The 13,353-nt window shown below is 41.5% G+C and overlaps 1 protein-coding gene across 3 annotated transcripts in view; it reads right to left on the bottom strand.

The window, feature by feature from the left end:
* PTK2B (protein tyrosine kinase 2 beta) overlaps nucleotides 1-13,353 on the bottom strand; it is a 330,459-nt gene that overhangs the window by 170,783 nt on the left and 146,323 nt on the right. For all 3 annotated transcript variants that reach the window (XM_029596207.1, XM_029596208.1, XM_029596209.1), the window contains exon 2: nucleotides 5,051-5,290. In XM_029596207.1, the coding sequence (XP_029452067.1) occupies nucleotides 5,051-5,248 (198 nt within the window). In that variant the 5' untranslated portion in view covers nucleotides 5,249-5,290. The remainder of the gene's footprint in view (nucleotides 1-5,050; nucleotides 5,291-13,353) is intronic.

The raw sequence follows: 13,353 nt of genomic DNA, 5'->3' as shown, positions 1-13,353 counted from the left end.
AGGAAACATGCAGGTCCATAAGGGCATAAATGAGAGGTCAAATTTTGAGGACCTCCTTTGACCAAAACCAGTCAGCAGAGGTAAATACTTCTTAGTGCCAAACAATAGTTTTGAAATTGTATTCTGAATTAATTGCAGACATCTAATCAGATGACCAGTACACCCTCGATAATGTGTGTTACAGTAATCTAATTTTATAAGAATTAAAGAATGAACCAGCGTTTCCAAGTCTTTCTTACTTAAATAAAATTTAATTTTACGCAAAAGGTATAAGTGGAAAAAAAAAACCCAACACTTTTGTCCTACCTAGAACTTTTGAGCCCATTACTGAAAGTTACCTGGGTATGTAACTTAGCCAGATATAACTTATCCTGCTAAGTTACATGGGATATTCAGCAGCACAGATATTCTGCTGAACATCTGCCTAAAAGTCGCAATTTAGCTGGATAGTTATATGCTCTATGGCAGGTCTAACTTTAGCCGATTAACTTAACTGGAGAGAGTGAATATCGCTACTTCTCCGGTTAAGTGAACTGGATAAGTAGCGCCACCTCGATCCACTCACTTCTGCTCACCCACTGGCTATCAAATTAGCTGGATAAACAACTTACCTGGCTAAGTGGTGGTAGCTGAGAAAAGCTGCCTCTTAGCCAGATAAGTTATAATCTGAATATCAGCCTCTCGATCTTTCAAAACTTTGAGTCTAGGGTCATTCCCGAGTTTAAGACAAACATTTGTACCCATTACTTCTGAAAACATAGTTAAAAGCTTGATAATCCCTACTAATCCACAATGCATCAATCTTGGATGGGTTTAACTTTTATTTATTTATTTAGACTCTTTTTTTTTTTTTTTTTTTTATACCGAAGTATAGCAGGCTGCCTTCACTCCGGTTTACAGATTAAACAACTTAATACATATAACACATTCGAATAACACATATTAAACCGTGTACAAACAACTAGTTACATTTGGGCATACAGCAATAGTGTATAAACAGGTATAATAGAGGACGACCTATGAATCGGCCTTACTGTGTGTGAACTTATAAAGCTAAGCATATAAAGACATAACTTAATTGTAACATCAAGCAGGTGGTGTGTTAATGAGACTTTTTCATATGTGAGATGGGGAAGAGGGAAGGAATTTAATCTGTTTTCTTTTAACCAACCTGTAACTGCAGCCAAACTAGAATTTAAGATAGATGAATCATATCCATTTTTTTAACCTAACATCCGCAAATGCCAACAGCTGAATATCAGCTCGTGACAGACTATAAACATCCACTAAAACCAAAATCCTGAATTAAGATAGCTAAATAAAAAGGTTAAAGATTAAGAAAAAGGTATAAATTTGGAGCCTGATTTACTAAGGCTTTACCCCCATTCTCTGTCTATGGGAAAAAGGCTTAGTAAATCAGGCTCCAAAGCCAATTGGATGGATAACTCACAAGTTATCCATCTAACTCCAAGTTGGACATTTAGATGTTTAATTCTGAATATGGCCTCACAGTAAATAAGGCCCTTAGATTGTAAGCCCTCTGGGCACAGGGAAATGCCTACACAGTACCTGAATGTAACGTGCATTTTTTTCAGCTGGCCCTCTTCTACAGAAAGAATTTTGAAACCTCCACGAAAGACATTTCTTTACAAAAGCCCTAAAAAGGCATCTCTCCCAAAAAGCTTTCCTGAACCAGGCTAGCAATAAACAGTCTCTGGCCTCCTGGCCCCTGGTGTCATTCACTGCTTGTGATCCTTGTCATCTAAGCATTTTCTGATTTGTATTGTATTTTTTTTATTAATTACTTTTAAGTTTCACTGTAATGTTGATTCCTTGGTTTTATCTATTATGTATGTTCTGTTGTACCCTGTCCTGAACGTAAGAAGGGTGGGTAATAAATGTTTTAAAAAACTAACTAAACAATAAACTTGCCTTGAGCTATCAGTGAAAAGGCACGAGTTATATAAATAAAATAAATATCTAAATAAATACATTTATAAGTCAGTGCTAAAATGGAACTCTGAGGGACCCAAATGACAATTGAAATGACAATGGATGGATAGCCGAACTAGCATTGTTCCAACTAACTTGGAAAGACAGTTAGTCAAGTATGAATAAAACTTATCTTAATACATATCCTTCCAATCCAAGTTCTTGCAGGTATAATAATAATCCATGATTTGTTACCTTTGTGGAAAGACCCTGCTATCATATTGTGTGTAGCATAAGGTTTCTGCTAATACTTCTGGTGCCAGTGGAATTTGAAGAATTATTTTGACATGGATTTTTGTAGTTTGCCAAATTTTGTATCTGCTGAACTTTGATTTGATCAATAAATGTTATTTTTGCCTGGTACTAGGGTAGCCAACTTTTCCATGGACCATAACTGGACACCCCACTAAACTTAATGCTTTTGGGGGGTGGTATTACAGACTACTGACAGTTGTCAATCCACTTATTACTTGGCTTTCAAGCACCCCCCTCAATATACTTTTTTAATAAACTTATTTCAACTATCCTCAAATACATCAACCACAGCCTCTCTCATGCAGTTTTGCTCTCTATCACAACTAAAGCCTTTCATATACACACCCACCTGCATACTTCCTCATAAATACAAAGCTTCCTCTCTCTCACACACACTCCCAAACACACAATCTCCTCTCTCATACACATAGCCTTCTGTCAGACACACTCACAGAGCCTCCTCTCTCAAACACACATGCGCACTCCCCACAGACTCCTCTCATACATAAAGCCACTCTCATACATACATGCACACTCCCAAACACAGCCTCCTCTCTCATACATACATGCACACTCCCAAACACACAGCTTCCTCTCTCAGTCACAGGTGGTTCACGCTCCCTTTCCTTAAAACATTCCCAGCCTTTCATCTGTCTCCCTTGTGCTACCTGTCTCTCAATATGTCCTCTCCCTCCTCTGTGCACCCCTCTCTTGTGCTGCCCTCCTATCTCAAGTCCCCTCCCTCCCTCCCCATGCTAGTCTCTCTCTCCTTCTTACCTCTTGTCTCCTTCTCTTCCCAGTTCCTTCCTCTATCTTCTTTCCTCCTGTGTCTCCCTGTCTCCTTTGTGCCTCTTCTGCCTCTTCCTTCCCTTCCCCCCCCCTGTCTTCCTCCTTCCCTCATGCCCCCATTGTGCCTCTCCACTTCCCTGTGACCTTCCTTACTTCCATGTCCCCTCTTTGTCTCTTTCCTCCCTTGCTCTCCATGTGTCTCTCTTCCTTTCCCTCCCCTTTTCTCTGTGTCCCTTCTGACTCTCCTCTTTCCCCACTCGGTGACTGTCTCTTTCTCCATCTTCCCCTCCTCTGTTCCTGTATCCCTTAGTTGGCTCACTGTAGCCCCTCTCTCAAGTTTTGGCCCAGCACTCAGAGAGGGAGGAGTAGGGATCCAGAGGGCCACTGCTGCAGAGATCTGTGGAACCACTGGGAACTGAGGGCTGTGCTGTGCCCCGGCCTCCTTTCCCTAGCCCATCCCATCCCAACATAAGAAAGGAGGCAAGATGGCAGGGACATAGCTCAGCTCTCGGTTCTGTCTTTCTCTCCCTGTACCCAGGAAGCTGTGGAAAAGAGGAGCCTCCTACAAAATCCGAATTTTCAGTGTCATCAGTACTTCTGACCAGACACTGTACAGCACATCTGAAAACCTGGCTGTCCGATCCAAAACCAAGTAGTTGGCAACTGTACTTGGTACAAAACATTTTGAGCATAGGCTGAGTTTGGGGGGTTTTTTTTGGTTTTTTTTTTAAGAGTGATCTCGTTTAGGGCTCCTACAGCTTTACCCTGTCCCCATCACAGAATCAATGTTTCCCAACTCAGCAGGGATTCAAAGTATAAGCCCCCACCCTTCCCAAGGGGGCTTACAGGTGACTTTGGTATGTTTATTTTAAAACAGTGCCCATGCTGCGCTCTGAAATAGACATCGCAATGAAAAACTATGTGACAGAGAGCAGAAATAAGGATCCAGCCTTTGTCAGAAACAGATCTTCGCCTGACTCTGCTGTAGGAGTTGTTTCTTTAAATCAGTAGCACAGTTCTTAGATTGGAGCCAGGGAGCTGCAAGTTAAATCACAATGGGGTTGATATTTAAAAGCTAGCCGTTTATCTGAGATAGCCAGACAGACATATCCAGCTAACTTAGATGAGATATTCAGCAGCACAGCTATGCAGCTAAACATGTTTAGCTGCATAGCTCACTACTTAAGACAGATAACACTTATCTGTCTAAGTTTAGACCTGCTATTGAGCAGGTCTAAACTTATCCAGCTAAGTTGTCTGTCTAAGGCTGAATACTGCTACTTAGCCAGATAAGTTATCCGGCTAAGTAGTGCTGTTCCAATCCAGCCATTGCCCACCCAGATAGCTAGATATGTGACTTATCCACCTAACATCCACTAATGTGCAAACGGTTGTCGGTATATAAAAAATGTTAAATAAATAAATTAGTACCGGATATTCAGCAGCCACTAGATAGCTGGATAAATCCTACTTATTTGGCTATCTAGCATCTGAATGTCGACCTTAACATATCTAGTCAGAAAAGCAAACTGGAGTGATCCAGTGGAGTATAGTCACAGATCAAAACAAAATGATTTCTGATGCATTATTTGGTTAAACATGAATATAATATTTTTGTTTTATACTTGGGTTGGCAGCTTTGTACTGCTCCTTTGCTTTCCGGCTCAAAACAGAAATGACCTCTACTGGTTTACTGTACTATAAGCTTTGACACAAAATCCCTGAAAGGTTTCTCCCCTTTTTTAATCCTCCAGAACACAGTACAAGTATGCCCTGAGACTGGGCATCAGGTGTCACACACTGGTGCTATAGCTGGGACTCTGCCCCTCCCCGCCTATCCCCACTGTAGGCCAGTTCAATTTTGATGTTGATATTCTTCAATTATGCCAATTACAAAATACTCATTTTGATGAAAAACTCACATCTGTAACCACTGTATTTATTAACGTATGAAGAATAAATATATCAAGAACCTAACATGGAAACAGCATGCTATAAAAGACATCCTACTTACTCGTATCTCAGTCAAGATACTGCATTTCACGAGCTTGAAGTTTTTTCCAAGGTTAGAGCTGTTGCTGTGGAAGCACACTTTGAGAATCCTCACTTCCTCCTTGTCAGTATCTTCGTCTACCAATGGCTCAAAGTTTTCATCTACCCTGCGGAGTATACTTCCTCTCAAACGAGACAGGGCTGCCGCATCCAGTGACATCCTGCAATGTGGAAGATCCTCTATGACAAGAGCATCACTTTCCTGTCAAATTAAAATGAACAAAAAAAGTTCAGTTAGTCCAATATTATATATATATATATATATATATATATATTCTTTATATGTCAGTATTTAGTAGTCTATCCACAAAATGTTCTCATTTCCTATTTATTCTTTTGTATGTGAACTAGGCCTATTTTCACTGGGGGTGGGGGAAAAGGGTGGGAAATATATACACAGAAGCCATTTCTTTTCTAATGAAATTTTGCCCATCAGAACATGTACATTTCTTATCACAATGGTGTCCTTGTAAGAGGAACCTGTTGAATATACTGTACATATAACAAAAAAAAAGGGAGACTATCCATGGAGCTATCCTTACCAATCAAACTCCTAAAATGATGATCCAACGTTTGGGTGTAACATACCAAGCATGCGTTATTATGGCATAAAAAAAAAAAAAAAGTGAAAGCTCCAGTGTGGTTGTTCTTTTGGTAGGAGTGTGGCAAGAAGAATAATCTGTTTCTTAGAGCATGGACCCTGCAGAAAATGTCTGCAAATGAGAGCAATCGGTCCTCCAAGACAGCATAAAAGAAACAATGTTGTAGCACCCAATTCAAACTTTTTATAGAGGCGTATATTGGATAGGCTAGCTGGGGTTTTCTGGTACATAGGACCTTGATGTGAGTCTAGGTAAAAGCCCTTCATTTGGGCCTACAGTGTATAATCAGTGGCGTAGCCACGGGTGGGCCTGGGTGGGCAGCTGCCCACCCAATTTAGACCCAGGCCCACCCAACTGACACCAGAACTGCAAGGCTGTCGCGGGATCCCATCCCCGCGACAGTGAAGAGGAGAACCCATGCTTGGCGCGCCATCACGGCACACGTGGGGAAGCGGTCCTACAACCATATGGCCGACCGATCTTCCTGTTTGGGGGGGGGGGGGGGGGAGGAGAGCGGAAGCGCCGCGCACAGTTTCCGCTTCCTCCCCCCAGAGCAGGAAGATCAGCTGGCCTCTCCTGCTGCCACTGGCCTCCTGCGTACAGCCGACCGATCTTCCTGTTGGGGGAGGGGGGGGGAGAAGAGCGGAAGCGCCGCGCACAGCTTCCGCTCCCCCCCCCCCCAGCAGGAAGATCGGTCGGCCGTATGGCTTGAAGATAGCAGGAGGCCAGTGGCAGCAGGAGAGGCCAGCTGATCTTCCTGCTCCGGGGGGAGGAAGCGGAAACTGTGCGCGGCGCTTCCGCTCTCCTCCCCCCCCCCCAAACAGGAAGATCGGTCGGCCATATGGCCCGAAGATAGCAGGAGGCTAGTGGCAGCAGGAGAGGCCAGCTGATCTTCCTGCTCTGGGGGGAGGAAGCGGAAACTGTGCACAGGCTTGAATGTGTATGTGAGGATGAGAATGGGAGCCTTGTGTGTGTGTGTGTGTGGGTGAAAATCGGACCCTGGGTGTGTATGGGAGTGAGAATGGAGTCTTGAATGTGTGTGGGTGAGGTTGGAAGCTTGAATATGTGGGTGAGGATGGAAGCTTGAATGTGTGTATATATGGGTGAGGATGGAAGCTTGAATGTGTGTATATATGGGTGAGGATGGAAGCTTGAATGTGTGTATATATGGGTGAGGATGGAAGCTTGAATGTGTGTATATATGGGTGAGAATGGGAGCCTGGGTTTGTGTGTGTGGGTGAGAATGGAAGCTTGAATATGTGGGTGAGAATGGAAGCTTGAATATGTGGGTGAGGATGGAAGCTTGAATGTGTATATATATGGGTGAGAATGGGAGCCTGGGTTTGTGTGTGTGGGTGAGAATGGAAGCTTGAATATGTGGGTAAGAATGGGTGCTTGAAAGTGTGTATGTGTGGGTGAGAATGGGAGAATGGGTTTGTGTGTGTGTGTGTGGATGAGAATGGGAGAATGGGTTTGTGTGTGTGTGTGGATGAGAATGGGTGCCTGGATGTGCGTCTGTGTGTGCATAAGAATATAAGCCTGGGGAGGGGTGAGAAAGTGAGAGCTTGTATGTGTGTCTGCAGAGAATGTGAGCTTGGGGGGGGGGGGGGGAGAGCATATGAGAGTGAGAGCCTGAGTGTGTGAGGGAGACTGTGAGAGAAAGCATTTATGTATATATGTGTGTGTGTGTGGAAGGGAAGAAGACAGTAGTAGAAAAGACACTGAAGAGGAATTAGGAAATGAGCGACAAGGGAAAAAATGGGAAAGAGAGACCAGGACCAACTGATTAGAAAAATACAAAGATCAGACAACAAAGGTAAAAAAAAAAATATATATAGATATATATAGAGAGAGAGAGAGATGTTAGCAATTTAAATATGTCATCTTTGGGAATGTGCATTCTTATATTTTTGTATTTTGCTCTTTCTTAAGTATTCCACTGTTCAGACATTTTAGTTTCTCAGGCTTTCTATTTTGGCTTTATCTACATGTTTCTGTTTCTAATTTATAGTCTCTTATTTCTATATTAGGTAAGGGTCGGTCTCAGTTTTGCCTGTTTGTGACAGAAATGAGTATTTCTAGCATATAGTTTCTCTGTAGTAATAGTCCAGCCTGTTCTGTTATTCCCATAGGTGATGTATTAATGTTCTAGGGCCTGGTGTAGTATTTGCATTGCTGCTTTTTCATAAGTTTGCTGTTTGAATCCTGAGAGTCAGTGCTGTGATTGTTTGGCAAGGTTCCAGATGCCTCTTTCTTTGCAAGAGTTTGTTACTTCACAAAATAGCAGTGGAGGGTTATTTTTTGCTGAGATTACACCAGAATTTGAATTTTTTTTTCATGTTACTTGTAATGTGAATTGCCCTAGCTCTGCGCTGCACCTGTTCTGATGATTAATTATATTTTACTGTATTTATGAAGATTTCTGGGTTTCTGCAAAGATGGTTCATGAAAGAATACATTAATTTTTGTTTTATTATATGATTGGATTTGATTGTTTTCTATACTTGAAATAATTGAAGTAAATTATTTTAAAGTTTCATACATGACACATAATGGCTGTTGCAAACTACTTAGAAAGCCATTCTAGGGTGCAGTATATGGCATTATTTATCAGTAAGAAAACAACTAGTAGACCTGCATGCCTTGTGCCCACCTATGTTAACCTTGTGCCCACCCAAAAAATCAATTCTGGCTACGCCACTGTGTATAATTAAGGCTTTTGTTTTTGGGGGATTTGTATTTGGCAAGACTTGGAGCCCAATGGGGGACTCCTAACTGATACCACCATCTTCCTTCTGTTGCTGATATCCGTGGAAGCACAGTGGCTTCCAATTGTGGTAATTATGGTGCTGCTGCTGCAGCTAACATAAGAAAAAAAAAAGTCAGCCTGGTCAAATAAAAATCCCTCCAAATTGGAAGCCCTTTTAGCCCTCAAAGGCTGCACATAGGTCAGGTTTTCAAAGACATCCCTAATGAATATGCATGAGAGAGATTTACATACAACTGAAACAGTGTGCATACAAATCTATCTCAGGAGCATCAATTAGGCATATCCTAAAACTGTGACCCATTTGCAGCCCACAAGGACTGGAAGTAAATACCACACTACAGAATTCCCACAGACAATAGGGGTGCTCTGTAGTTGGCTGCATCTTTTGAATTTGGACACTAATTCAAAGCCTATATTTGTCCTGTGTATATGGTTCATTCTAAATTGTATTTCTATCATCCTTTATTCATAGGACTTTGTTTCTTCTAAAAGATACTCTATATCAGTGTAGGCAACTCTGGTCCTGGATTGCCACAAACAGGTCTGGTTTTCAGGACATATATGATGAATATGCATGAGATATATTTGCATACAATGGAGGCACTGCATACAAATATACCTCATTCATATTCATTGTGGGTATCCTGAAAACCAGAACTTGTTGTGGTAGTCCAGGACTGGAGTTGCCTGCCTGAGATGTATTTTATTTTATTTTTATTTCATTGGATTTAAAACCACCATTTTGAATAAGAAATTTGCTCAAAAGCACTTTAAAGCAAGTTAGAACAGCAGCATATGGTCAATTGTAACTTTACAATAAAATGGTGCATCATGGATAAGAATAGTAGCAAATATCAATTTATAGCACTTGGCATGTAAACAAATAGTTTAGGATTAACTTCATCTAAATCACAAATACTGTACCTAAATGCAAGTCATCCTAAAAATTACCAAACGATGACGTGGAAGCCAGGTTAAAAAAAATAAAATAAAAAGACTAAACTCTGTTTGCAACACATCAGAAATACTGATGACTAACAAAAAAATACCAAACTCGGTAGCATAACTTTAGATTGTAGCAGCATGTTTAAGACATTCAGAAACAACGCCAGGCAGTTTCTTGTAGTGAGTTTAGCATTTTTTGCGTTCCGCATTTGGTAGCAAAGGCTTGGCAGAAGAGCCAGACTTATCTGCTTCCTGAAGTAGCAGTAGTCCTGTATTTGTTGGAGCTCTTCTAGGAGGGAGTCCCAAACGACATGTGCTGCTCCGGTGCAGGATCTATTGCAGGTATTCAATGAATCACTTTGAACACGGCTTCTAGTGCAAAAATGGTCAAACTGTTTTTCCTTGAGGTAGTGTCTTCAATTGGGTTTGTTTTGTGCATATCTCCCCTGCACCTCTTCTCTTCCAGAGTATACATATTCAGATCATTCAGCCTCTCCTCATAAGTCTTCCGATATAAACCCCACACCATTCTGGTTGCCCTTCTCTGGGCCGTTTCCATCCTGCCTCTATCCTTTTTGAGATATGGTCTCCAAAAACTGAACCAAGCAGTACTGTGCAAGGGATTTATCACCTCCTTTTTCTTACTGGTTATTCCTCTCTCTATGAAGCCCAACAAAGAGAGAGGAATAACCAGTGGCTTTAGCTATCGCCTTGCCACAATGCTTCGCCTCCTTCAGATCGCCAGACACTAGCACCCCATAGCCAATAAATTTCTGCATACAGACATCACCCTCTAACATAATATCAACATTATGAACCTGTTGTAGAATGAGGATCATCATGCCATTAAATAATGCAGATGGGAGGGTGGACCACAGGAGACCTACTCAGGATTATCAGTTCAATTTTACTTAGATTTAATGACAGTTTATTATGCTGAAACAATTTTAACTGTAGATAAATATATGGACACCAATTTAAGAGTAGAAGACTAAAAGGCATGAACTGGTAGAAAAAAATGATCATCTATGTCTGTTTTATAGCAGGCACCTAACTCCATCACTAGTCTGCAAAGAGGTGCGAGATAAATGTTGAATAACATTGCGGATAAAGCTGTTCCCTGAGGGACCCCTGTAGCCAATCCCTGCCAAGTGGATGCATTATGTCCTATATAGACAAGACACAGTAAAAGCAATAGCAGTCAGGTTTCCCACAGTACTCTTCCAGTCTACCTCAAAACAGTTCTGGGGAGCCCTCCTATATGAATGGCTTGTTAATGGGTTTGCCAACTGGCCATTCTGGTCAGTTTTTATCTTGAGAGGTCAGCTTCTGGTGAAACTGGCAGTATGACTGCTGGTATTTTTTTAATTTAAGACTCTTCGAGTGGTCTTCTCTCCACAAAGTCCTTGCCTTACTCCTTCATTCCTTCCCCCTACACCCCATTAGCAATCTGACACGGGAGACTATAAGCACATGACTTTCTTCTCTAAACAGACAGCCTGTAGAGGAGGAGGAGGAGCTACAGAAGGGACAATGAGCATGTGGTATCTAAGTGTTTGCACTGCTAGATTAATGCTGTTGTATTTTTTGCTGCTGTACCCAAGACAGCAATGGAGGAACATTAAAGAACATTGTAATATGTAAATCCTGGGAAATGCTGGCAGGGGGTAGTGTGGAATGGAGGCATGGGGGAGTGGCCATTTGTTTTTACCTTAGCATTGGCACTCTTAATAGTTACATTTGCATGCCGGCATGATCCTAGGACTCTAACCTTAAAATCAATGTACAATGCTACCAAACAGACCTCACATATTGATGTCTGTCTGTCTGAATTTTAAATTCGGCACTAGAAGTCAAAGGCTCTGCCTATGCCAATCTCTGTATCTCTTTGCTTTTCCACCGAGTCACCCACTTCCCCACGATGTGAGGTTTTTACAATTTATATTCTCTAAATTATAAATCTTGAATGATGGCATTCACATTTCTAAAAATATGCTTGGCTAATAATCTTCATACATTAACTAGGGGGGAAATCCCAAGATGCCTTAGAACCTAAAATTTGGCATTTAATGACCACTTCCAGGTTGCATCAAGGAGGAAAGTCTAATAGGGGAAGCCGAGAGGGAAGGTGGACTGAGGCATAGAGAGGAAGGGGCTGGAGGAAAAGGAGAAGGAAGAGCAAAAGGAGTACACCACAAACACAATAAAAGAAGCCAAAGGAAACAAAAACATTTAAAATGCAAATACAAAAATGTTTCCCTGGCTCCTACAGCTTGTGTCTGGCACCGAAATTTTCTATGTATTTTCACAATCCCTTTCTCTAAGTAAAAATCGTACTAACATTTAAGGGAGTTCCAGAAAAACATTTGGCCATTATAACTTTTCCTTTTGAGAATTCTGTGGCCAAAGCTCTCTAGAAAGCAGGGCAGGTAAGTCTAGAAAAGCTGAAACACTACAAGAGGAAAATCCTGATATGAAATAATGCAGCTAAAGTTGCTACGCACCAGATTACAGAGGCAACCATTATTTATGACCTCAGGCGTTCCTGAACCAGAAGTCAGTATTCAAGGAAAAGCAACATGTCAATTAACTTCAGACATGCATGAACCTGACAACCAGACTTGGAATTACCTAACAGCAAGATATATATTTGGGAAAGGTTCATTTTAAAAAAGAGGATTCGCACACTGCACAGCATAAAACAAAAACGCCTTGTGCTTTTAGGACTCTCCGTGATCCTCATCTTTTCCTTTCACAACATAAGAATTTATATTTGAAGTGCAACTAAAGACACAAAATAGCAACCATTTCAGATTCCAAGAGCCTTAAAACTATAAGTACAATATAGTGCAAAGAACGTTCTTACACTGCTCAGCGCAGGCTTGAACATCAGGTACAGTTGATGTTAGTAATGGTGCAGTAACCAATATAGGAAACACTGAAATCATGGATGTGGATGACTAAATGCCTGCTGAAAAAGGAAAAGGAAATACTCTGCAAGCTATGAAATGCTGTGATGATGTAAAAGATTTCTTCCATCACTGTTGTCAGTAGAATATGCCATGCCATCACGAGATGCTAGTATAGTCCTATACGTTTTTCAAATTACCGTATTTTTCGCTCCATAAGACACACCTGGGATTCAGAGGGGGGAAATTAAAAAAAAAGAAAATGGTGTGCTAAACCGGCTCTGTTCCTGGGCGTCTGTGCGACTTATGGAGCAAATTAGGGGAGCAACAGTACAGAATTAGCAGCCAAATGTCCAATCTGGATTCCTTTATTGAAAGATCCTATGCACACCGGCAATTCTGTCTCTCTCCGATCGTCAGTGCATCAAATACATTGGAGAGCATTGTTCATTAATCACACTGTGGCACAGGATATCTTTTCTGACTTCAGACCATTTGAAGTATATTTATATTTGAAACCCGGATACTCAGAAACTACAAAACAATAAAGCTGAGCCCCTGACGCAGCCCCATTGAAAGAGGGCGAAACTCAGCCTTTTTTGTCCCCATTTCGTTTTCGGGTCTGAGGAGGGCCATTTCGGTCCACTCCCCAGATCAGAAAACTTTAATCTTTCTCTTTCTGTGGAAAAAACAAAACAAAACAAAAAAAACACACCCCATCCCTTTAAATTTAATTAACTACAACCCCCCACCCTCCCCAAAGTCTCTGGTGGTCCAGGAGCAATCTCCTGCACTTGGGCCATTGGTTGCCAGTAATCAAAATGGTGAGAGAGAGAGAGAGAGAGAGAGAGAGAGAGAGAGAGAGAGAGAGAGAGAGAGAGAGAGAGAGAGAGAGAGAGAGAGAAGAGAGAGACTAGCCATAATGTCCTCACACTACATGAGTATTTATATCTCTATGGGAGGCCCACCTAGACACTCGAGGTGAGGTTAAGGTATTACTGTAGGGGTTAGGGGCCACTTTGACATTCAAAGTGAGTCG

Source organism: Rhinatrema bivittatum, chromosome 3, assembly GCF_901001135.1.
Source record: "Rhinatrema bivittatum chromosome 3, aRhiBiv1.1, whole genome shotgun sequence".
NCBI lineage: Eukaryota > Metazoa > Chordata > Amphibia > Gymnophiona > Rhinatrematidae > Rhinatrema > Rhinatrema bivittatum.
Note: the sequence above shows the minus strand (reverse complement) of the source record. Positions and strands in the feature narration are given on the sequence as shown.